At 46.7% G+C, this 27122-nt stretch overlaps 1 protein-coding gene across 3 annotated transcripts in view; it reads left to right on the plus strand.

The window, feature by feature from the left end:
• The window catches only part of MYLK (myosin light chain kinase), a 1914870-nt gene that overhangs the window by 933359 nt on the left and 954389 nt on the right, over nt 1–27122 (plus strand). For all 3 annotated transcript variants that reach the window (XM_069616671.1, XM_069616673.1, XM_069616672.1), the window contains one exon: nt 25301–25466. In XM_069616671.1, the coding sequence (XP_069472772.1) occupies nt 25301–25466 (166 nt within the window). The remainder of the gene's footprint in view (nt 1–25300; nt 25467–27122) is intronic.

The following is a 27122-nucleotide window of genomic DNA, read 5'->3' on the forward strand; positions in this document are numbered from 1 at the left end:
CTTCCTGACACCTGCAGAGGCCGGAAAGCTGACCGAAGCCAGAACGCCTACTGGAGGTGCCAGCAAGGGCAGAGAGAGAAGTGGGAGCAAGAGAAACCTCCGACTTGGAGTCTGCAATGCTGAGAAAGCACAAGAGGACCAGTGAGCCAAGGGAAAGGGTTGGGGCACTGAAGCACTGTCGGGCAAGATAATGACCACCCTAGACAGTTGGACTGGGGTTTGGGACCCTCAGTACAAACCTGGGGGAGACCAAGAAGGGAAACCAGGGACATTATGTTATAAGATATTTATACCATGCACTATCACTACTGGAGTGGTCCCCTGGTTCTCTGGTGGATCTGGTGGATCTGAAAAGCAAGAGGGTAGGGCAAGTTAGTGGGACTGAGCGGAAGAAAGAGCAAGAGAGCTGTGATGTGCTGTTGGCGGCTTCAGTTCGGTTTACACTGTTCGCTGAGCTTGGGTGTGTTTTTCTGTTGGTAGCCTTCATGTGCTGTTGTGTGAGGCTATGTGTGGTTTGTTTTGTTGCGGTGTAGTGAAGTGCATGTGGTTTGTTGTGCTTTAGACGTATGGTTGTGTGTAGTTCAGAGTTTGAGAGGTGTACGCAGAGGGGGGAGGTTTTTTTATTAGGGTTGGTTAGTGGCATCATTATCTAGATGGCACGCATGCTGATATCCACAATTCCACCTAGATGGCACGCATGCTAATCTTCACAATTATATCTAGATGTGACACAGGCTAATCTTCACAGTTCTGTCTAGATGTGACATAAGGTAATATTTACAAATTATGTCTTGATGTGACGCAAGCTAATATTCACAGTTCTGTCTGGATGTGATGCAAGGCTGATCTTCACAATTGTACCCCATCCTTAACTGGCCCAAATGTAAACTTTGGCTGAATAACCCCATTGGTTTGATGCAACGTATGGTAACCTTACACATTGTGGCTAGTTTCAGGAAGGCTGCCTTATAGAAGTGGGGTAAATGCTGACTATGGCTGATGAATAACAAGTAGGCTAAGTGCCTGGGGAGTAGGACATTGGGTAATGAGGCAGGGGGGGTAGTTTAGAGTACAGTGAAGGCTGACTAATACAATAAGGCTAAATGTGAGATAAGATTACTATACAAACTGTGGACTGGACACATCAGACAACCCGATAATAGAGAATAAGATGGGTATAGTTTGGATTGGTCCATTTAGTGAGGAGCAGTAATGTCTGAACCCCCTGCTCAAACCACTCTTAGCTTGTCAGTAACTGCTGGTTGATGGCTGTAGGCCTCACAGGCTAACACGGTCTGGAGCTGCTTCTGCAGGAGCTGTCCTTGGCCTTGGTGCTCTTCTCCGCAGGGGCAGCAACGGGTAGTAGGGCTGCACTGGGGGCTGTACCAATGAAGAAATCGGCAGCCAATGGAGGGAGGGAGGGAGGGAGAGGGCTATGGGGAGGGGAAAAAACAGAAAAGGAGAGAAAAACGAGCACAGGAGTGCAAGATATGGAAAAAGATAAAGGAAGTAGAAAGAGGAAAAAAATTAAAGCAGACGCAGAAATGGGGGGGGGGCAGGGAGAGGGGCTCCAGGATGGGAAATGAAATGCAGGTGTGCTTACAGTGAGCCAGACTATATGTTGAAATCTGATAGAAAAATATGCCAAGGGTTTGGAAAGCAAGCTGAATGATCCAAACACACGCTGTTGAAAGAAACTGCATAGAAGTCCTGGCAGGGAAGTATATCAGGCAAAGCTAAGTGTGTGCAAGAAAGTCAGAGTCTGTCTGGTATACTCTCCTGCCAGGTCTGGGATGCAAAGTCAAGTGTGTTAAGTTACAGTACTAAGAGAATCTCAAGGAAGATCACTGCCCTTAAGACTGTGAATTCTGTAGATGGGGAAAAGAGCCTGGCAGGGAAGTATACAAGATGACATGCAAGTCTGGTACTTGCACCCAAATTGTAATACAACGAAAAGAGAATCCCAAAGAAGACATATGCCCTTAGGATTTTGAACTGTCTTGAATGTGAAGAAAAACCTGGGGAAGGGAGCCATTTCCCCAGGAACCGTGAACCCAACAAGAGGAGCGAGTTATCCTCTTGTGTTACAAGGAACTTGATTATTCTTTGTTTTAACTTTTCGTTTTGGAGAAAAGGAATATGGGGAAGGGAGCCAGTCCCTGGAACTGAGAACATTTTCCACTTGGATCTTTTTGGTTGGATTTATACTTTTGTGTTGGATTTGAACATGTGTGCACATTGAGAACCAGAGACAATATCCATCACACCTTAGAGTTAGTTTTTGAGTGTGATCTCAGACACAGGGCATATTTTTGATTTGGACATCTTGACAAAGGACCCATTTAACCCACCCCATCTCACCCTGCCACCCACCACCCCCAAATACCCAACTCAAACACACACCTATTTTAAAAAAATTAAAAAAAGTCGCCAACAACAGCAGGAGTGTAAACATCACTGTTAAAATAGCTGCAGTCATCATTTCCTCAATTAAAACCCGGTAACCGTTCAAAAGAGATTAACAATGCCTCGCTAGTCCAGGCAATGCCTGACTGAGAAGCAAGGTACACCTTAAAGAGGTGCTTCAGATTCCCTTCAACTTACCCGATTACCCATGCTTTTTAGACCTGACTTTCCATTCAAGGATATGGGCCTCATTACGAGTTGGGCAGTATCCCAGCAGTACATCCTCTGGGATACTGCCCAAATTAATTACTGCTACCGCCACTTGGTCCAGCTGAATTTCAGACAGATTGCAAGTGGTGGTGGCGGTGTAATTCCCCATTTAATGTGTGTCCATTGGACTCAATGGGGCCTTTTTGGTGGAAGTAATGCAGCAGAATTATCGCCACAGTAATTCTGCCGATTGTGGCAATTATTCGGCAGTGAGTTGGAGGATTTACCTCCCAGGATTTTCCTGGAGGCAAATCTTCCACTCCTGGCCCAAACTCGTAATTTGGCGAAACGGTAAAGTTGGTGGTAACACAGTTACTGCCAAATTTACCACTTATTGCCAAACTCATAATCAGGCCCTTAGTGCTGTGCTAGTCTACTTTCCCAAGGAAGCAAGGCTTTTTGTTGGCTGCAGGCATTGTATCCAGTGCACAATAATCCAGTGGCAGCCGGTGGAAGGCTGGTAAAGCTGCTGCTGATGTCAGCCCCAGCTTCGCAAAGGTTCTGCCTGTCTACCTGATAAGATTTTGAATGCCATGGTGTGTGGCTCCCACTTAGACCATAGAGCGAGCACGAGGGCTGTCATGAGATCTACCTGGTGGTTACCTTAAAGAATATTCTGACTCTTCTTGGCATCAGGGTATGTAACAAAAAGTCTAAGCACAAAGCTGATGTTGAGATGCTAATTCAGCAAGGTTCACCTGTGCGGAATATCTGGATAGGACGAGATTGGATAATGTCCTGTCCTGTTCCCAGTAGCATGCAGTGTCTGAAGACCAAAGATGCTGATCCGCCCTGGAGTTTGTGCTCACATGCTAGAAGATCTGGTATTCAGAACTTTCCTAGATCTGGAAATTAAAACCTATCATAATAGAAGTGAGGGAACATTGCAGGCACAGTTTGGGGGGGCTTGGTAAACTGGAGGGTGAATTGGAACGGCAAGCTGCGGGGCAGCCAGCGTTGGGTCTGGTGAGTAGTCTGATGAGTGAGCAGGTGGTTGGGGTTGCATGAGACTTTGGCTCAAATAGATTGTGACTTAAACTGTAAGGCAACACAGGGAGGTGATTAGGCCAGCCATGTACTGGCCTGGCAGCAAGGTTTTCAACAGATCTGGGGCTACGCTAATGTAGGGACTGCCGGGACTCTGGGTTACCTAGACCAAAAGACCCGGGGCTATAGCTCCCCAACCCTGGCGACACCTCCGCCTGACAGGTTCAAAGGCAAAGAGGATGCCTATTCCATTACTAAGGTTAGGAATGAGAATCCTGTGCCTCATTTTGAGCAGTGCAAGATTAATAGGCTTTAAACAATATTACACTGGGCTGCACAAATGACATTTAAGAATGTGCCAAGAGCATGTCTCTTAATGGCTCAAGGGAGCTCAAAAACCAGTGCTTAATGTGGGAGGCAAGAGCTACTCTCTGAGTCAGAAATGTGCTGGGCCCCTGGCAAACTGGGTGATGGGAAAGCTCCAGGGAATGCTGGTCTCCCGGGAGATGTTCACATGATGTATAAAGCTATCCTGGTATGTGTTGAGGGTGCATAAGGGGGTGCTGGGATTGAGGGTGTTGCCCCACTCCACCAGGGATGCGTTATGGGTACTCCTGTTACATACATGGAAGAAAGCCAAGGAATGCGACTCCTATCGTCCAATTTCTCTGATGAACAGTGACCCTTATGCTTACTTTGGTCATTATGAAATTAGTGCATGAATACCGGATTCAGAATTGCAGGGTGCTACTTCGTTCCTGCTTGTAGCCTAGGAGAGCCTGGTTAGATCGACACCAACAGCTGCCAGGAGCTACTTTTTATTGCTCATCCTACGTGGTGAGGTCCCAAAATATATTTCAAATGGCTTGTGTCCTCCAACGTATTCCTCATCTTTGACATGTAGTGTCCAGCTTCGGCTGCTTCGGAAATTTTTCGGCACAGGGCGCCCTGTGTCGATGGCGTAGAGTCGATGTCCTTCGAAGGCCTCTGTCGAGGCTGAAGTCATCCGAGGTGACTTCACCCTTGCACAGCGCCCATTGCCCCAGTTCTGTTTTTCTGCAAACGTGTTTGCTTCGTGAAACTCTGCGTGCCTCGTACTTCTGACGTATTTGCTGTTGATTTTCGATATGTCTTCGTCTTCTACTCTGACAACACCTCGTTCCGGATTCAAGAAATGCCGGGACTGCGGCTACAAGATGTCCATCATGGACCCACATCGAGTCTGTCTGTGGTGCCTCGGCGAGATCCACAACACAGATACATGCTCTAAGTGTCAGTCTATGACAGGAAAGGCCTTGAGGGAATGAAAGGGGAAGCTCAAGGTAGGCAAGGTGTCCAAGCCCCATAAGTCCCGACATGCTGGGCCTTCGACCGATGAGTCGAGAGGCGACTCTTCTCAGAGGGAGAAGGCCAAGCGCTCAATGTCTAGGCGTGGTTCCCACTATCAGTCGTCCTCATCGAAGCGTTGGAGGAGAAGGCACCACCGGTCGTCTTCCTCTTCGTCTTCGTCAGGCGCCTCCCGAGAGGGTGAGATGTCCCACCAAAAAATCGACACTGGCAGAATGGGAACCTTTCCGTATGGAAATGTTTAAAATATTTGATAAACAGGGCAAAGCTCCGTACGCGCCTTCTGTAGAAGCCGGCAAGAAGCGATCTCGGCCGGATACTCTTGCGCCCTCAAGCCCGAGTAAGCGGCGTGATCCACATCGGGAGCCCTTGACGCCTCATTTGGACAAGGTATCAAAGGATTGATCGAGACATGAGGAGAGGTCAAGGTCTTTGACACCCTCGAAACCTTTGCAGCCCTTGAAGCCATCAGCGCCGCGCCAGTCGATAGTGCACGTCGGGTCCTCCACCCCTGTCAGGCCTTTCAATGCCTTCAAGGCTGTTGTCGACATCGACGCAGATGCTGACGGCACTGTCTGTGCCACTTTTACCGGCTCAAGTCCCACTGATTCTTGACCCTCCAAAGAAGGCAGTAGCTAAGTCTAAGCTAACTTTGAAGCCCATGGTTACTACACCAGAGACAAGCTATGCCCCTCTACCAAAAAGGGATTTTTTTAAGTCCCTCACTTCTTATTTTAAGGAGGAGGAGCATTCGGATGAGGATGATGCCCCCTTTGATCTCCAGTTTGGGACCCTAATGTACCTGGATACCTCATTTCGGAGGATAATAGGATGCAGGATCTCTGTGATACTTTGCATAATGCTAGTGGTATAGACACTTCTCCTGAGCTGGAGTTCCGCAAACCTGACCCAGGGGAGCATGCCGACTCCTCATACAGGCAACTGATGTCAAGTGCTGTTGAATATTTGGGCTGGTTTAGACCTCCTGTGCATTATGATCAGACTTATCTAATGGACATTTTGGACAAGGTGCCACCTACAGATCCAGTGTTATCATTCCATGTGGCTCACCAAAAAAGGGTGGCCAGGAATTGGGAAACTCCTGAGACTAATCGGGCGGTGAGTAAGTCTTACAAGAAAATACCACCCTTCCAGTAGTGACCCCAGCTACCTGTCAACTCACCCCACTCCCTAGAGTCTGGCGGTCCAGGCAGCCACGGCTACCTCGAAACAGGCAGCATACCCTACCATCCCTCCTGATAGGGACGATAAGCGCGTGGATGGATGGGCGAACGAGGTATTTAAGGCAGGGAGCATTGCATTGAAGTTGTCCAACTCCACTTGTGCCCTGGCAACATTTTTGTACACTCTGTGGGAGTGCATATCTATGGTGGCAGAGCATATTCCTGAAAGGGACGGCTTTCTGGCTATTGTTAAGGATGGCAAGAAAGCTAGGTGTGAATCCCTTCAGTCTGGGTTGGATACTGCCGATAGCGGCAGCAGGTCCATGGCTATGAGCACCGCGATACGCAGGTTTTCGTGGTTTCGGAAGTCTGGTTTTGCACCTGATGTGCAGGCTAGACTTCTGAACATGCCATTTGACAGGTCTCATCTTTTTGACAGCAAGGCTGACGAGAGCCTTAAGAAGTTGCAGACCTCTAAAGCAGCCACCAAGTCTTTAGGTGCTGCTGTTCGCAACATCAGCCTTTTCATCCTAGCGGACAGCATTGGAGGGGTAGATCTTTTCGCTACTACTCATTTGGAAGGGCAAGAGGAATGCCCATTCAAAGAGGCCAATGAAAATGTCCTCATGGTGGACGAGGTAGAGGTGCCAAGCCAGCTCACGTAGCACCCTCTTTACCTTTGGCCTCAGGAACAGCCGCTTCAAAAACCACTCCAAGGCTTTGTGTCACAGCTCACCAGTGGGGGGGGGGGGCAAACTGTCTCTGTATCCAGAAGAAAGGCAAGCCATTACTTCAGATGCTTGGGCTCTGGAAACAATTGCCCAATGTTACTGCCTTCCTTTTCTAAAGAAGCCTCAGACCAATCCACCGGGGAATCACTCTGAGGATTCCGGATCCGCTCCTTTTGCAGGAAATATTGACCCTGCTAGAGAAAGGCACTATATAACCAGTGCCTGTGGCGGAGGGGAACAAAGGTTGGTATTCCCCATATTTTTTGATTCCCAAAAAGAACAGGGGACTGAGACCCATCTTGGACTTGAGATATTTGAACAAGTCCCTCAGGAAGGACAAGTTCAATATGGTCACTCTTTCTCAGATCCTTCAGGACCTTCAACTTTAGGATTGGTTGGTGTCATTGGACCTTCAGGATGACTATTTTCATTTGCCGATCCATCTCAAGCACAAGAAATACCTGAGGTTCGCCGTTGGTGGCTCGCACTATTAGTTTTGAGTCCTGCCATTTGGCAGCTCAGGAGGGGGGGGGGGTTCACGGCTACCCCTATCTGGACGATTGGCTGATCAGGGTGTGTTCTCCCGAACAAGCCTTGGATCATCTCAACATTACCTGCCACTCCCTTCACAGGCTGGGCTTCTCCATCAATTTCAAGAAGTCCCATAGGACACCTTCCCAACAGCTCCAGTACATTGCGGCTGTATTAGACACATGCTTGGGAAAGTGCTCGCCACCCAGGGTGAGGGTTTAAGACATTCTCCAGATGGTAACCAAATTCCAGAGTCTTCCGGGCTTCGAATTCTTGAGGTTGCTCGGCCTCATGGCATCCTGCATTTTTCTGGTTCCGGAGGCCCGCCTGAGAATGAGATCCCTTCAATGGGCTCTCCGAACACAATGGTCCTAGTTCTCAGGGTGGATATCGGACCTCCTTCAGGTTCTGGTCAGGGTCTCACAGGATCTTCTGTGGTGGGCCGGCAAGGAAAACCTTATGAATGGAGAACACTTTTGGCAACTGTAGCCGGAGATAACTGTAGTGACGGACACCTCACTCACAGGGTGGGGAGCTGACGTCAACGATCTGACTATCAGCGGTCCTTGGTCTCCATTGGAGTCCAAACTACACATCTATCTTTTGGAGCTGAGGGCCATCAGGCTAGCACTGAAGGCTTTTCTGCCATCTGTACGGAGGAAAAATGTCCTGATAATGACTGACAGCACAGTGGCCATGCTCTACCTCAACAAGAGAGGTGGTGTCGGGTCACTACAACTGTCCAGAGAGGCAATGCAGCTCTGGTACTGGGCAATCCAGGAAGGAATCTCCCTATAGGCAGTACACCTAGTCGGAGAGGAGAACACAGCGGCGGATGGTCTGAGCAGACAGATCAGTCTCCCATGAGTGGGAACTAGCACAGGAAGTCCTTCAAGAGATCTTCGCCCTTTGGGAGACCCCTCAAGTGGATCTGTTCGTGACCGAGGCCAACCGAAAGTGCGAGCAGTACTGCTCAAGGGAATTTCCTCCGAGAGGAGCTCTAGGAGACGCGTTTGTGGTGGATTGGGAATTTCTGCTTCTGTATGATTTTCCTCCAGTCCCTGTCATTCCTCAAGTTCTCAGGAGGTTAAGATGGTTCGGGACGCACTTAATCCTCATTGCACCGGATTGGGCCAGGAGACCGTGCCCGGACCTTCTGGACATGTCCATCTGTCCTCCGATACGTCTTCCACAAAGAGAGGATCTTCCCTCGCGAGAGGAAGGCTGGGTTCTCCATCCAGAGGTCAAGACTCTGTCTTCATGCGTGGTTTCTGAACGGCTGAACTATAAGGATTCGGACCTCCCAGATGACGTGATGGAGGTGTTGCTTTCGGCCAGCAACAAAGTCTCTATACCGTTGCCATTGGAATACGTTTTGCGACTGGGGCAGAGAACAGAATATTGATCCTTTTCAGTGTACGACTCCGGATGTTCTATCCTTTTTGCTTTCATTAGCACACAATGGTCTTCAGGTTGGAACCATTAACGAATGCTCCTATTTCAAGATCCCACTGGTTACTCAGTTTCTAAAAGGGGTCACAAATTTGTTCCCCCCATTGACTTTTCAGGTTCCGTTTTGGGACCTTAACTTGGTTTTGAAGTTTCTGATGTGTGCTCCATTTTAACCCTTGCACACCCGTCCATTGAGGTTGTTGACCTTTAAGACAATAATATTGGTTGCTATAACATCTGCACGTAGAGTGAGCAAGTTGCTGGCACTTTCTTCCAAGTCACCCTTTACTATATTCCACAAGGACAGGGTTGTTTTGAGGGTGAAACCCTCCTTCCTACCTATGGTAGTTTCAGACTTTCACATAAGTCAGAACATTGTACTACCAGCCTTCTATCCTCCTTTGCATCCTAGTAAGGAAGAGGAGAGGCTCCATAGGTTGGACCCTAGGAAAGCATTAAGCTTTTTTATTTCCAGAATGTCCAAGGTGAGAGTGGACGACCAGCTTTTTTTGGGGGTATGCAGGACACAAGCTAGGCCAGGCTGCTACTAAACAGACCTTGTCTAGGTGGATCATCCTCACTATTTCTGAATGCTATAGATTGGCAGGCAAGGACCCTCCTGAGGTCTTGCGTGCTCATTCCACCAGAGGCATGGCCACATCAACAGCCCTGCAAAGGGGTGTCCCTATTAAAACATCTGTGATGCTGCAATGTGGTCATCGATACACACGTTTACTAAGCATTATTCTCTGGATACTTACCATGCTCGGGATGTTGCTTTTGGTAAGTCAGTACTTTACTCTGGCCTTTAAAAACAAATGTCTAAATTCACCCTCCACCAATCATGGATACTGCTTTGGGAGTCTGTCAAAGATGAGGAATACGTTGGAGGACACAATCCATTCGAAGAACAAGTTACTTACCCCTGGTAACGTTCTTTCGATTGAATGTTCCTCCAACGTTTTCCTCATCGCCCTCCCAAACTACCCCTCTGTAGAATTTCCCATGCTATTACAGCTTTCGTTCCATCAAGGCTGAGTACGGTCAGGCCAGCATTATGGACATATCTGCTAGATGATGTGGGGAAAAACAGAACGGAGGCAACGGTTCCATCCGATGATGTCACCCTTGACGGAGGCCTTTGAGGGACATCGACTCAACACCATCGATGCAGGGCGCCCTCTGCTGAAAAATGTCCAAAGCAGCCAAAGCTGATCACTACATGTCAAAGATGAGGAATACATTGGAGGAACATCCAGTCGAAAGAATGTTGTTACCAGGGGTAAGTAACTTGTTCATCTGACATTAACTGTGTGTTTAGGACCTGTTCGTAAAAGGAGCATTTGGTGAAATCTAGAAGACTTTTAAAACCTGTTTGGTCGGTTCTATGTTCTTATATTGCCAGGCTTTTTTTCACTGAGTTTTTTTGCTAAATATTTTCAGCAGAAAAAACGAATTGAAATGTTTATTTTTATTTGAGGGGAATCCCCTCGCCCACGCCACCTTTCCTATTATCTATTGCCTATTCCACATTCCCCTTACCCTCCCCGCCATATTTTTCAATTAGTTTTTTCTGCTGAAAGATTTCGGCAAAAAACTCTGCAAAAAAAAATCTGGTGATGTAACCACCTCATATCATGGTCATAGATATTGGACACAAAATTATAGTTTGTGTCTCAAATATATCCAGGATTTTCAAAATGTTATTCCTTGTGCCTCAGCGGTAGCTCCTGCTGACTGGGCGATACCAGTCTAATAATCATTGCACAAGCGCATACTAGACAAATGGGAATTACCCTGGACTGTGCTCCCCTCAAATCAACAGAAGTGAAGAGAAACTGCAGTTAGAAGACCCGCTAGCCCCTTCATGTAAGGCAGCTAAATTCAAAATGACGCTTTATCAGCTTGAAGCGGAGCAGTCTGGTTGTCTCTCGCGCAATGGTGATCCGCTGGGAATAATGAAGTTCGGCACTTTCTCAATCCGCAACCTTGTTCACAACGCACATGCAGCTGACATGCATGTCTAACATGTGAGCCCTGATCCTGCCCATACTTGACTATACGTGGCTCCTAGAAACACTTGTTTAGAGGCGCGTTATAAATGTCATATATCCTACCCGGGGAACAGCAGAGTGTGGACTTGTCCCGGAAGGATAGCTTAGGTGCAACGTGCTCGCCTTGGAAGCAAGACGACACGGAGCAACATGGGTTCGATCCCCGGGTCCGTGCTTAGAAACCTCTGGGTATTAAGTACGTTATAAATAACCTATCAAATCCATAACTATCTTCAGCGCTGATGAGCCAAAGTCAACCAGAAAAGCCTACCACACAATGAAAAAAGGAGGCAAATCCCCTCAAATTCTAGACAAATGGGAACCTCTTGAATTTGTGTCTTAATGATCCGAGAGAGCCCACAAGGGAAAAGGAAGTGAATTCCAAAATGCTGCGGCCGCCACTGAAAAAGCCTGACTCCAATTGTTCTCCTAGACACCGAGAGACACTGATGAGAAGCAGGACAGCGGAACGAAAATTGCGCAAAGGCCGGGTCATACTCAACAAGCGTGGCAGAGAAGCGAGAATGTGAAGGAGCAAGAGAAGAGATGTGGTGGAGTGAGGGGCAGATGGGACAACCGAGAGATGAGGAGGTGGTGAAGAGGAGAGAGTGGCTTGGACGAGATGAAGAAAACTAAATGTCCCGGAAGGATAGCTCAGCGGCAACGTGCACGCCTTAGAAACAAGACGACACGAAGCAACACAGGTTCGATCCCCGGTTCTGCGCTTAGAAACCTCCGGGTATGAAGCGCGTTATAAATACGCAACTAAGAGACATATTCCTGAAACAGCACCTCGATGACCACGGGCTGTGTGAGCGCTTAAACATGCAATTCAATAAATAAATAATAGGGGGTGTTGAGAGGGAGAGCAGAGATGAGCTGGTGGAGAAGATGACAGTACGGTCGAAGATGGAGGAGCAAGTGTGTGAGGTATCCACGAGGAAGTGAAGTGGAGCAAAGAAGTGAGAGTGTAGAAAAGGCAGAAGAGAAGGGAACAGAAGAGGTGACGTTGGGAAGGAGCAGCAAGTAGGCAGGAAGGAAGGAGAGAGGGTGGCAACAGTTAAAACATCAGCCATAGAAAAATCCTGTAATGGGGAAGAACTTTGCTTATACTTTTAGAGTATGTTTTATGATATTTGGATCTGTGTTTGACCATATTCATGTTTTGGTCGTTTAAAAAAATGTTAATGAAATTAGGTAGCCACTAATATTTGTCCACACTTTTTCAAATGAAAAGCTTAAACAAGGGATTTTTCATTTTCAACTGTAATGCGCATGAAAATATTTACTTAAATATTAAAATGTTTTCGCATAGTGTTTTACGCCAGATTTCTCTTGCTTCAAAGCCCTATCTAAGAGTTGTTATTATTATTAACAAATGCGGCTAGAAACCGTCAGCGTACCTTTCTCAAAAACACTTGTGTGGTGGTGTTGGCAGAAAAAAACTACAGGGCGCAAAGAGCGGCAGCATTGGTTTAAGTTGAAGTTGTAGAACAAAAAACCCATAGCGGGGATCGAGCAAATGCACTGCTGAGGTAGGGCATGGGGTCTCCCAGGGAGAGGACCCCAAAGCTGCTTTGGCAAGACATGGCCACACTAATTTTATATTGATCAGGAAAACTATACATTTTCCAATCAAGAAAATGATTGCAGGGGAAGTCAAATGAGCATTTCTGAGAAAACCAAATGGGGCAGAAAAAAGGAAAATCCTATACAGATCCTGTGAAAAAACCTTCCAAAGGTCCTGCAGCCACGAGGCTTAAAACAGCTGGAAATTCAAAGGAGCCACCCCACCCCTGCCCCGAAACCTTGGGGAGTGGAGAAACGCAGGCATAGGTGTTTTGCAATGACCTGAGGAAAGGTGCGATGGATCAGAGAAAACTATTTACAGATTTTCGATTCCTTGCCAGGCAGGAGAAGACCTAGTACTGCATGGTTTATATAGCAATTCTCAAGGTTCTGCTTAATGGGCAAGTCGCCGGTTTCACAGACGGAGCAAAGGACCAAGAATATTTGCACTCTGTATCTGCACCAGACCAGTGGAGAGGAGTGCTGCTGCTAGAAAAAGAGAAGTGGTTCAAGCAGCATGACTTAATTTGACAAATGTGCACGGGCTAAGAGAGTCTTTCATGGGGTTGCCTTCTGAAAACCAAAATTGTTATTTTACTGCTTTACTATGAAATTAAGAATATTGCTTTTTCTGTTCCTCAGATATTAAGGCTCTGTTGGTCGTCTTACAGTCTTCACTGGTCGTCTGACGGTATCCCCTCTCCCCTGGTGGTCTTTCGGTCTCCCCTGGTCGTCTGGTGGTCTTTCGGTCTCCCATGGTCGTCTGGTGGTCTTTCGGTCTCCCTTGGTGGTCTTTCGGTCTCCCTTGGTGGTCTTTCGGTCTCCCTTGGTGGTCTTTCGGTCTCCCATGGTGGTTTTACGGTCCCCCTTGGTGGTCTTAGGGTCTCCCTTGGTCGTCTTACTTAAGATCATTGCGGGAGTTCATGCAGGCTTGGTGGTGTTTCTGATACTCTTGATGCTCTTGCCTCTGTCACGAGGATCCGTTTGGAAGTCCACAGCCAAGTGCAATTCCTGTTATGACTCTGACATAGCTACACTTAAACGTAAGTTTAGTGCGGCTGAGAGGAAATGGAGGGCTTTCTGTTCATTCTCTGACAAACTGGCCTATCGCCTGCTACAAAGGCAATACCGACTCTCTGTTCTCACCAAGAAGAGAGTCCACATTCAAGCTTGTGTCTCTGCGGCATCTAACAACTCGGCTGCACTCTTTAAAATCTGAAAGGAGTTGGCCACCCCTGCTGCAGTCTCTACCCTGCCTGTTGCCTCCCAGGCTCTTTGCAATGCCCTTGCCTCTCACTTCATTTAAAAAACCCAGGACATCCTGTCCACCCCCTTCACCCCTACCGCTTCTCTCCCCTCTCCATCTGTGCTTGCTGACCCTCATTTAGCCACCCCCCCACCATCCTTCTTGTCCTTTCCTCTTTTCTCCCCTGACAAGGTCGCTAGACAAGACCGATCTATGAAAGCCTCGTCAAAACAGGTTCATCCCTGTTCCTCTAAAACCATCAAGGACCACATTGACACCCTCGCTCCAGCCCTTGCTGATTTTTGGAACCACTACTTTGCCTCAGGATCCTTCCCCTCCCCTCTGAAGCACTCCCTTGTGCATCCTCTTCTCAAGAAACCCACAGCTGATCCTTCTTGTCCAGCTAACTATCGCCCAATTTCCATTACTCCCTTTCTGGGCAAACTCCTGGAAAAGTTGTCCATCTCTCAGCTTAATCTTCATTCCAATTCTGTTGGCTGTCTCCATGACCACCAGTCTGGCTTCAGAGCTGCCAGAACCATGAAACCTGCTCTCCTGAACATCCGTGAAGATCTGCTCTCCACCCTTGACTCTAGCATCCCCTCTGTCCTCATCCTCCTCGATCTCTCTTCTGCCTTCGATACGGTCAACCATACCATCCTGCTCAACCATCTCTGTGAAAACCTGGGTATCACTGATCAGGCTCTGGCTGACCTCTTTCCCCTCTGATCGACCCTCTCAGGTCCAACTTGGGTCCTTCCTATCATCTGCCTTCCTCTCTACCTGTGGTGTTTCCCAGGGTTCTAACCTCTCACCCTGGCTTTTCAAAAAATACCTGGCAACTCTCGCCCACTGCATTGCCATTTTCTGCTCAAGTCCCCAGTGCTACGCTGACAACACTCAACTCATTTTCAGGCTGCCCTCGTTCACCTCCTCTCCCATCTCTGATTGGCTAACTGCCATTCAGGATTGGTGTGCCGCCAATGATCTTTGTCTGAATGCCAGCAAGACGGAGATCCTCCTCATCTGCACACCTTCACCATCCTTTCCCCTCACTCTCTGGCTGGCTTCCCTTGGCCCTCCTCCTACCCCCACCTGAGAGGCTAAGTACCTCAGTGTCATCTTTGACTCCACCCTTTCCTTCTCCGCCCACATCTCTGAGGTCTCTAAAAAGTCAAACTTCCTACTGCACTTCCTCAGAGGTACTCTGCCTTTCCTCACCTTCCCCTAGAAGCTTAAGGTATCCCAAGCTCTGGTTCTCTCTAGGTTGGACTATTGTAACAGCCTCTTTCTAAATCTACCTGCCTCTACTCTTCGCCCTCTGCAACTAATCCAGAACAGGACTGTGAGACTTGTCCTTGGCCTCAAGCCCTGGGATCGTATCTCTCCATCTCTGAAATCTCTTCATTGGCTCCCTGTGGATGCAAGTATTACATTCAGAACACTCTGCATTGTCTAAAGGCTTTCTGGGTCTGGGTCCAAAATACCTTCAGCTATCCCTCTGCAAATACCTCCCTTCTCGAGCTCTTCGCTCCTCTACCTCTAACTCCCTCAGGGTCAGTCGTTTTTCAAAGAAATGAGCCAGGGGTAGATCTGTCTTCGGCTGGTGCCTCCCTCTGGAACAGCCTCCCTGCCACTCCAATAATAACACCTTGATTACACTTCTTGCGTCCCGGACAACAACCTCTCCTCCTTCCCGCGCTGGACGTCCTCTCAGCTTGTGGCTCCTCCTGGGAGGGTCTGGCGAAAGGTAAGTCCTTCCTCCAGTGTTTGTTTGGAATGGGCGATGGCATCTAGACTGCTCATCCAAAGGGAAATTGTTATGCTCCGCATCTTCTCCTCATCTCATCACCTCTTACTGAAGTCATAGTCAAGACATCCCTATTCTTCCTTTTCTCAGTGACTGCTGTCTCATCAACCTCGCAGTCATACACAGGAGAGTGTAACATGGAGGTGTGTGGCATGGGACAAGAGGGTGTGAAGGCGTTGGGTGGAGGTCTGGAATTCCTGTTCTCCTGAGGCATCCTCCCTGATCTCCAAAGGGGGTAGTCTCTCCCCACGAGGTCCTCCCACTGAGTATCATCCCCAGGGATACTATTGGGTAGAGGTCTCACCTCCCTGACCTCATGGGAAGGGGCTCCTCTCGGGGAGAAGTGATATCTCGGGATTCATCAATATCTTGAAAAGGTTTTGGGATTCTGTATAGAGATAAGGGTGCTGGGTAGGAAATGGGGCTGGTTGGAAGTGGAGTGGTTCACTTTAATGGGGCACAGTTGGAATTGTACTTTTTGTTATCTTTATATATAAAGCTGAATGTATGTGTGTACGTTTGTCCGGCTATACAAATCCAGACCGTTGAACCCACGTCTACCAAATTTTGCATGGATGCCTCTTTTGTCTCAAGCAAGATTGTAGTCCGTTTGGATGCAAAATATTCACTAGGTAGACATCCTAATTTACTGATGCGCACCCTGATTTACTACACTAGGTTCTAGGAGGCAACATTTGGAAAAGTGTCTGAAGCAAAATGTTTGATGTGTTGGTTATTCCTTTGAAATGTATTACTACTGTATACATTTCGAAAGTGTTTATTAAAACATTTTTAAAGGCAATACAAAAATAAAATGTGACTTTTTTATTATCACACCACTCCAAATATGGGACATGGCAAGGTTACAGTTTACTTAAGTTCATTTACGAGAAGAGAGCACAATCAAACAATATTTCGTGGACATTTTTTCAAATGTGCTGAAGCCATTGAGTGACTGAAACATGCCGCACAAAAAACGAATATCACTTGGAAAAGCTCCATCTGATGCAAAGCGAAAATCAATATCAAGAGCTTCTTAAACACAGCAACAAACAGCAGCACGACTTGCTGAACAGAGGACAAGAGCAACTTTCTCCAGGGCAAATGAGATGCCAGAGCAAACTGAAGCAAGACTTGCTGACAAGAGCAACAAACTCCAGGGAACATGAGGCACCATTCGATCAGGACATGGGCGACGCTGGGTATTCCAGCTAGTGCATTATAAGTGCACTAGTTATTCAACACCTATGGGTGGTATTTTGATGGTTAATGATCTTTATACACCTTCTGTATCCTTCCCTTTCCTTTTCCTGGCGTATTGCCCTTTGGCTGTGGGAGTGTGGCGGTGAGAGAATTAGGATAGCCATACCTGAATATTGCTGTGGCTGAGTGGGGTTGTCTCGGGAAAGAAGGTATGCGCACATTATTTGTTTGTACTGAGTAATGTAAGTGGTCTTGTATAGTGCCTGTCTGCCACCATTGGTGGCCTTGCTGCACTTGGCTGTGTATAAGAAAAAGGGTATGGGGTGTTATTAGTGGGATAGTTGGAAAGATGCAAAACCTGTGGTGTGGATGGCTACAGGTTGGTAGTACCAGGTTCCTGACTGCTAATCTGCTTCTATGGGTTTGGTGGTAGAGTATGTACTCCATAAAGAGGAGCCCAGTATCTGATGGACTACAGTGCTTAGGGTCTGGGTGGCTAGGGTCTGGTTGGCTGCTGATGTGGGGGAAAGGTTGTGATGGAGAGTGCATCAGAATGGATGGTGTATCCATGATGTCATGTGGTTAATCCTTTGAATGCTTTATCCTAGAATGTGCCTGGGTTAAATAGTCCTCTCTGGCGTATTGAAATGAAAGGCTGATATTTTTTGTTTTCCATTGATCCTCATTACATGAGGCCAATTAGGACTATTGCTAGGAATAAAAAAAAAAGTTGAACTTTGCACTGTCCAACTGTAATTTGGCAAGGAATAGGGGTGAACCTTGGGGTACTCAATTGGTAAATTGATTGAAGTTGGTGAGGGTTGTTCTGTACTGGTGGAGACTTTTGTAGAAACACACTATGTCCCTGGAACTTTCAATTGAATAGTTTTTATAAAACATTCGTAAGCAACCTGCTGTAGCTGAGGAAGGCGAGGGTCCTGATCAGGTGTGATTTTAATCTTTGGAATGTCAATGATGGTTCTTTTAGTTCCAGAAAGAATGTAAGGGCAAATATGAGGCTGTGCTTTGAGACTGGGTTAATCTGGTGGATGTTTGGAAGGGAATGTCACCCTAGTACTAGGGAATACACATTTTACTCACTGGAGCATCGTGCACACATGATCAATATCTTGCTCCATTTCCTTTCCAGAGATGGCTTGGATGGGGTACGGGGCTCTAATTGCTATATCTGCTTATTGGGGGGGGGGGTATGTTTTATTGGAAACCTGGTCATGCTATTGCGAGAAAATGTTCTCTCTACTTGGCTGACTACTTGACTATTGTGAGATGATCTAAAACCCTGTGTACAGCAAAGGAACATCGCGTGCCTCAAAACGAACTTTTTGGAACGTGAGCAAATAAAAATGAAAATCGCTGAATATTCTCTAAACATTTGATGTCAAATAAATGTACTTTACCAAATTTACAATCTTGCGGTTTGATTTAAAAGTACAGTTTCATATTCCGAATTGTGGCGCGCTGTGTTGTGAGCTGATCTGTGTTGGTTTCCGGGTTCTGTGTGGAGTCGCGTAGAAGACGCCTGGGCGCGTTTGCCTACGCAGCACAGTCACGTCACGGATAGAGGCGGGGAATATGAATGTTTTGATAAAGTCTGTTTCAGGGGCGGGGGATTTGATTTAGTGCCGCAAAAGCAGGTGAGCCAGGTCGATGGGGGGAAATGATAGGATTATCAGAAAATGGCGGCTGATTTCGAGTGCGTTAATGGACGAAAAGTCGGGTAAGGTCCATAGGAAAGTTTTCTACGATCTACCGATTTATGCTTAAAAACACATGGCCGAACCGTAGGGACAATAAAAAAAAAGTCCCGGAACTATCCTTTAAGGCCAATTAGTAGAAAATACCAAGTAGGTTCATAATACGGGACGCAAAGGCCATTCTGTGAGGTAACATTATTTCTTCCACTGCAAACTGGAAGAAAGTATGAGAGAGAAAGGTTAAGACGTAGAGATCTGTTTGAAGCTTGCTGAAGGTAAATTTGCTTTTTCACAAGGCGAGGACGACTCTGCTGCACTGGAGGAGGCTAGGGCTGCTCTGCAGGGGGCATGGATAGCCAGGCTGAAAGGGGACTTTATCTTATGCAGTAAACGTTTGGGAACAGGCGTATAGGGAAGGATAGTTCCTGGATCATATCATTCAGGAAATGGAATCTGCTAGATCGATAATCTTAATTCTATCGCACATGGGTAGTGTCATGACGGCAAATGCTGCTATTAACCACGAGTTTGAGTTTTATCAACAACTATCTAACGTGGCGATCTTGCCACCAGTGGAACTGAGATACGTTTCTGGTAGGCGTGCAAATACCATGGAGTGTGGAGGAGAGGGAAATGTCAGATGCTACGGATCCCTTTGTGAAGAAAGCTATAAAGCAAATGAAGGTCTGGAGGGCCTCTGGAACTGATGGGTCCCTTGCTGAATACTTCAAGCGCTTCCCACTCTGGTGCCTTTGTTTGTCAAGGAGTAATGTCCAGAGTCAATTTGCATGGCGCCAATTATTCTTCAGAAACTTGATTGCGATCAAAGTAAATGTGTGAATTACTGAATATTTCTTTAACACATTTTGACATTCGGATACCAGTGAAGGATTCTGCCTTGAGGTGTAAGCTAAAGCATCTGCCGCAAGGTTATTTATAAAGATGTGGTTTGATAGCAACAGCATTTGGACCTTGCAAAACATTTTGTCTATATATCATAGCAAGGAGGAGAGGCAACAGTGTTCTTGCTTAACACAGAAAAGGTGTGAGTTGGGAATTTCTAGGACATGTATGAAATAGTTTGTAGAAATGTGTTTTGGGGTGGATTACCACACTTCTCTGATGTGGATCCTTGCGTGTAAATAAATGGACTGAAATCCCAAAAGTTCAGGCTAGGAATGGGTATCCGACATGGCGGTCCTCTCCTTTATGTGCCATCTGTCATTTGACCCTTTTTTGGCAGCTCTGACCAAAATCCTACTACGCAAGTCTGTGTGGGGCAGTCTCCGATCTGCCCTGGCTAATGCAGATGACTTGGTGGCCACTATATCTAACCAGAGTCCTCGCTCCCAGCTCTCTTGTGATCTTCTCAGACTGGTAAATTCTCAGGCTACAAAGTCAATTAGGAAAAGAGTGGGGTGCTGCCCATATCCACAATGAGTTCTAGGGGGCACCTCCAGGACATTGGGCTGAAATGTGGGGGGTTGGAGATCTGGGCGTAGAAGTGGCCTGGGATGTTGATAAAATGAGGCCGCATAATGTTGTGAAAGCAATGCCGAGGGTTAAGGAGGAGATGCGGACATGGAAATACTGCTTTCCTTTTGGAAATGGTTGTTGCTGGACTCGCGTGGTAGATTTGCTTCATCTCACTTAAAAATGGAGTATAAAGAAAAGGGCAACCAACTAATTATGTTCAAGCTATTGGACATATTACATACTTTTATTATTTATTTATTGTGATACTGTTAAAAAAAATTACTTTTCACAAGCTGACACGTACTACGTTGTAATACAGTTGGCATCTCAGTTAAGTCCTATAAGTCTCACTTTAGCTTCTCACTTTAGCGCGGCATTGGGGTAATTTATCAGCAGCCACTCGAAGATTCTTGGGTTTATGGTTGCCAAAATAGTTGGATATTTTTCCCGGAATTATACGATTCCAAGGTATTTCAACTCTGACTGGAAGTCCTTAGATTCTTTCCCTGCAATGAGTATAAATCGCCCGCCATATGTCCGCGCGCCGCCTGCAGACGCGGGCTTAGCCCGGCTGTGTGTACCTAGTTAGCAGACATTGGTTTATAGAAAAGAAAACAACGCTCTGCATTTATCCAATTCAACTTCACTGCCAAAAATCCAAATCTATCCGGATTCATGAACCTCCCATAAATAGTATTTGTTGTTTGTAGAATGTGCCCCTCGTGTCACTCTTGTGCACGGACAGCATTCCCCTGTTGCACTTGGCTAGAGCCCAGGCATCCTTCCTACCCAGATAGATATGTATTGCTTTTGCCGTATCTTTTATGCACATATTTTGACACACTGCTAATATACAATGGCCGGAGCTTGTGCTCATCGCACACATTCGTGATACCGTCATTTCTTTATGTAAAGTTTCCCTTTTCTAGATGGTGTATTTGCACGTCTGCATGCCAAGGTATTAGGCAAGGCCCTTTGACATGACTGAGTCTGCAAAGGAGGGGGCCGCCTTCCGTTTTGTGCATTTTGTAGCATACAGTGTAAGGGCGCTTTGCGACACACTTTGTCGGGTTTGTACAGGAGGGCGCCTACAGGCTTCTGAGGGCACTGGTAGCACTTTTGAGGTCCACAAAGGCTTGCATGATGGTCTTGTTAGTCTTATTATGAAGGGCTTGGATTTGGGGGCATCGGTGGGGCCATTAAGTAGCTTGGAAGCATGTGAGAGCATCAGGCGGCCATCCTCTGAAGCCTGTTCGTAGCCACCTGCTGCCTCTTTCCTCAAGCACTGCCGCCCTTCATGCTTCACAGGACTCGCACTGGCTTTCTGTCCTCGTTTCTACCACACTCTTTCCTGTGCCTGACAACACAGCTCCTATACCCTCCACCGTGATGGGACCTTAGCTAAGGAATATGCTAATGGGGGCTGATCAGGTGCAGTGCTATAGATAGAGTATGGTGAGTGAAGGTATTGTTGGGTCGGACGGTGGTATCCAACTGTCCTTCAAAGGTCGTCCTCCTCTGGAGCAGCATCCGCCACTGTTCTGCAACAATGCACCGTTCGATTTTGAGCTGTTTATTTATATTTTTTATTTTTTTTTTATTTTTTAGGAGAATGACCAAGCAACCGCCGAGGCATAAGACTTATCATGCCAGGAATATGAGGGCTTAAGCATATTCTCAATTATTTGACATCGCCTTTGGATCCAGACCTTGGGGGTGGACCAGTGCGGGAGGATCACCTGGGTGAGGGGTTTCAGGGTGAGAAAGTGATGGCGAGAAGCGGTATCCTTCTTTTCCCTGCAACTCCTTTACCCCATCCTACCAAGTAGGATATATGGAAACTATACCCCCACCCTTCCCTGTATGAACACTTTATCACAATATCTAATAGAAACATTTTCTAGAAAAACATCTACTAGACCTATGATACTAGTTAAATCTAACTGCCTTCAGGTGCCTCGCTTCAAACTATCCACTATTGGGGGAGCCAGTTTCCCAGTCAAAGCAGCTCAACTGTGGAACTCACTACCTATCACACTCAGAATGGACCAAACCTTTACCAAATTCAGGCAAAATCTAATTATATTGCTCCAAGAGAATGATGATAAATGAACCTGCAGAACTTGACCACACTTGTAAAGAACTGTACATCCTTCTGTATATAGACTGTCTATATTTTCCCTTGCCACTGTCTACTGTATGTACCTACACACTAACAGCTGCTAGATTAGATGTTTTGCTATTACTTTGTAACTAATGTAACCTGTGCACCAGGCTGTATGTCTTCCTACTTTCTGCGCCCTGATACCCTCGGGTCTAGCGCGTATAATAAATATTAAACAAACAAACAAACAAACACGGTCAGCACGCTCTGGGGAAAAAACAGACACACACCCGAGCCGTGTACCTGACATGTCCCACTACTCTGGTCAGGAGTGGTAACCATTCACAACTGACTGCCATTAAAGTTTCCCCCACAGATAAAAGGCGGAGCATGAGAGCATACACTGAGGAACAGCAGTTTCGTGACGGAAGATGAACGGGGGAAGAAAGACAGCAAATTACAAAGGGTGCACTAGGAGGGAGATACGCTTTACCTTTCTGGTGGAAAGCCGTTACTTTCTATACACCGTTGGATTGCAGAGTATAAGGCCAAGAAACCAAACAGAAGAATCCTGTATTGTGTGTCAGAGATATGCGGGGCCCTCCAGCTTGGCTGATCGAGTGGGAGTGAAGCAGCAGTTGCCGTGTTACCGTCCTTGGCTCCAAGATCAAAGAAAGATCAACACAGCAGGTGAGTTGGGGAAACCGATGCAAGACCAGCCTATGCTGAAGTCAAGGTTGCAAGCGGCAACATTGTATACAAAGAGCAAGGATAGAATTTGCTAAAAGCGTGTGATGAAATACGCGAGGACAGCCTAACAGTTGATGGATGTTTGAACTGTAGCAAAGAAGATACAATATTCATGACAGTGTGGTCCGGCACCGCGAGTGTTCTCAATTGAAGGTCTCTATAAGGCAAGAAGTGACAGTAACGAAAGTAAAAGATAAAGAATAAGAATTGGTGTGAATCAAAGTGGTCCTGCGGCAGTTTAAGCAAAACTCATCACACAATCAAACGTCTTTGGTTTTTGATACAAAGGGGTCTGAGCCTGAACGAGGGGGATCCGTGGACCGAGCATGAACCAGGCAGACCAATCATAAACATTGTGCAAAAGGGATCTGATCCCAAATGAGGGGGATCTGTGGTCCGAGACCGAACAAGGGAGACCAATTGCAAACTTGCGAATGTGAAAATCCTGATAAGAAAGTAACTTTGGTGTTTGTTTGCTACACCAGGCCCTCTGCATTAAGAGACTGCCATTGGGAGAGATATTTTGGCAGAAGGCGCTAATACCTATGCTTTGAACTGTTTCCTCATGACCAAGGAGCCAAAGTGTGTGCGTGAAGCTCCGACGTGCTGCCTTGTCCCGTGCTGAAAAACCAGGGAAGGGAAGCCAACTGCTCAACTATCCTGACATATTGTTTCTTGAACACCTTTCTTTTGCATATATTGTTGTCCCACACATTTTGTATTTAGAAGTAAGGATTGACAATAGGTTTATTAGTTTAGGACCTTTTATTTTGACAGAGACTCCACTAGGACTGCATTATTATTATTTGATGTCGTAGCATGCTCCCATCCTTAGATTTAGGATTAGATAGTCGTTCAAGCCATTGAGGTTCAATAAACACCCTTGAACTGTGATCACTTGTGTATGTCTTCACTGTTTGATACCATGCCTTCCTTACAAATGTAATTGTTTTCATGGTCATGTAGGTACCAAACACACAGTTTGTCTTCATGTCAACAGTGCAAGCCAGTTCATGTTCCACTTTTGCTTTGCAGTATATATAGACTGCCGGGGTCTCTCAACTATTCTTCAACCTGAGCAGGCTAAAGATGCCTTGGAGACTGCTGGAGGTTCACGCATGCCCTGCACCCTGAGAGGACTGATTGAGTCTCCTCCCTACCCTGCATCCTGCAATGGCGGCCTAAGCCTCAGTGATGCATGCACCTCCCAGAAGAGGCTGGTGTAAGGGTAGGCGACTGGAAACGCGGTGAAACTGGGAAATAACCAACACGTTTCATGACTCCATGATGAGCCCTTTAACCTGAGCTATTCATCAGCCATGTGATAATTTCAGTGGTTACCCCACTTTTGGCGGGGGCTACTTCCTTCAGCTTCTCAGCATTTCACCCAGTTTAGGGGAGGATTGATGAAGCAGTTCCTAAGAGACCCCTTGGTGACCAATTCCCACTGCTCCTCTCAAGCTTCTTAGGTCTGCTTACAGATGTTTCTTCACACTGGGTCCGCCAGATTTGACCAATTGTTCATGTTTCTTGGTAGGGGGGTGGGCTCAAATTTGTTTTTCTGATGAACTAGAGTTATTTTCAGGCTCCCCGTACCCTTCCCCCCCAACCCCCCACCATCTCTGATGCTCCCACTTTCTCACCACCTTTACAATGTATTGCATTGACTGGTCAATGGGAATACTTGTGGGCAGTTTTTATATTGGGACAGTGGTGGTATTCTCTACTACTATAGATTTCCTGCTTCAAACTAGTGTGGAAATGACAAAAAATAATGCCTGGATATTTTTTGAAATCCTGCATGAAATGTTTAAGGAAATGTGCATCTGTTGCTACCTTAGCATCATCTGCATTCTTGTAATGCGGTGGGTTTCACAGATTCCTGCATAGGGTAACACATTGCCACATCTACTAATGTGAACAAATAAACTCCAGCTAATTCCTAATGGAGTGGTCCTTAGTGTTTGCGGAGGCCAGTGCATAAAGATGCTCCCTCGTGGTGCACGAAAGCCAATGAAACGCATGGTTTCATGCAAGTCACTGGTTTGTACGCGACGATTGGCCACACATGGCAGAGGATGTCAAATGCTGGTAAAAGTGAATTTATGGAACATGTGTATACATGACTCATGCAAAAGCACACATGATTAGCTTTGTAACCCATTTGCTTGTTTCTCCATGTGTGGGAAGCTGCTCGCTAGATGGGGACTCTGATCCCATGGTGTCTTTCAAGACATTGTAATCATTGTTCAAATGTAAAGATTTGCATGATAGTTTTTCTATTGTTTTCCTACCCGTTGCATTTGGCAACTTTGCCATTTTCTGTTGGCGCCTGACGCATGGTGTGATTTTAGACACAGTGCATCATTGATGATCCACTCTAAGATGGGAGGTCCTGGGTGCTTCTTCGTTGTGCCAGTGTTTGGGAGCATTTCTTCAATCGTCTTCATATGTTTGCATTCTAGGAGTCGATCTATGATGTCATCGGCGGACAACAAGTCGGGCATTTGGGGCGAGAGTCCTCCAAAGTTTGTCACAAAGCCCAGCAAAGTGATTGTGAAAGAAGGTCAAATGGGGAGGTTCTCCTGTAAAATAACCGGACGACCACCACCTCAAGTTAACTGGTTTAAGGTAGGTAGGCAAACCTCTCACCGCTTCCTTTCCCAAGCCAGCACCACGCAATACCCTGAACCCCGCCTCTCTGGATCAGGGTGCCCGCCTCTCTGCATCAGGGTACCTTTGAGCAGGTAATCTTCTCTTTCAGTCACAAGGAAGTCAGAAACGAGAGTCTCAGAATCTTTTGGTGGACTCTGCAGCAGAATAATCTGATCATTAAATATAGTCTTTCATTGATAATACATTTTATTTGTGTACACGTTTCATCATAGTCTTATCGGAATCCTCCTAAAGCAGGCTCGGTGGTTTGGCTGAGGCGCTACAACTTGCAATATCCACGCGCCCATATTTAGGTTATGTGTAGAAAAGACTGTTAACTCTCAAAACTTTTTTTTATAAGAACCTTTTTATGTGTGTTCGAAATTTCAAATGATCTCCAATTTATAAAGGTATGCATTTGATTTGTCTTAAAGATCAAATGCAAGTCTGCTGGGGTTCTATTAAGCTCTTCTTGCCACACATGAACAAGGGTTAGTTTCATACTATTACATGATCTGTAAGTATGGGGCAACTAATATCTCACTTTGCTTGACAGACTTATGTGTACATTGTGATAGAGATGCTCAGTCTGCCTCGCAGCACCTGGGACCCTAGAGGGCCCGTGCTTGTGCTTTCTCCACGCAGCGGCCTTTAACATTGAAGATAATCCCAGTTCCTTAGCTCGACAGGTTTTGTGCGTGGTCTTCCGTTTGAGGCTCGTTTGCTTAAGCACTTCCTATTGGGCACGTTGGTAGCCTTAAACTTGGATGATGAAATGGCATATGGGAAGGGGAGCTTACCTAACGCCCTATTTTCCATGACCTGGCCTGAAGACACGCATAGCCCTTTCCTTTTAAGAACTGGGTAACCATGTTACTTGCAACTGGTGCGCGGACAAGTTAAGCCTCAGAAAGCACCCCTCATTACAGAATTCTGTTGTGTTCAGTAATTTAGGCTTCCCTACCTTTTAGCATTTTACATGGCTTGCGGCCATAATTTGGGGGATCACTGCCCTGGGCATTTATTTATTTTTAATGAATATTTATAGTGCGCCTTTACAACAAATGGTGTTTCAAGGCGCCACAACACAAAAGGAGGGGCGTCGGGGGTGGGGGAGACAGGGATGAAGAATAACAAACACGGTCCTACTAGGCCTGTGCCATTTGGATCACACAAGTGAAGTAAAAAGAAGTGCAGGGGGGAGCTGGTCAGAGCAGAATGTGATAATGCTGAGGTGGGAAAGGAAGTGCAGGTCAGAGTGGAGAGTGCGCAAGGGCAGCAGGGGTCGGGGGGGGGGGGGGGTTGTGATGACTGTGCTAGGCGAGTGCCCAGGGCAATGCAGGCAATGAAGGTCCACATGCTAAGTGCGAGTACTGGGATGGACCAGCTCAGTAGGGGTGCGCAGGACATGTGCTATAATGGTGGGGAGGGGGCGGTTAGGGGAGACCAAGGGGGTGGGGTAGACTGGGCGAGGAGGGCCTGGTGCCCTGTATGACTGACATAGCCAGGCATCCAGTCATAATGCGGTAGAGGGGGCATTAGCCGGGGAGGAGGAGAGGGAAGGACGACGAGACAAGGAGGGTCTCGAGAAGCTTCCAGAATTTAAGATCTAGCTCAAGCCTGAGAAGGGCA

The sequence above is a fragment of the Ambystoma mexicanum genome, chromosome 9 (assembly GCF_040938575.1).
Source record: "Ambystoma mexicanum isolate Mex_15411 chromosome 9, UKY_AmexF1_1, whole genome shotgun sequence".
Taxonomy (NCBI): Eukaryota; Metazoa; Chordata; class Amphibia; order Caudata; family Ambystomatidae; genus Ambystoma; species Ambystoma mexicanum.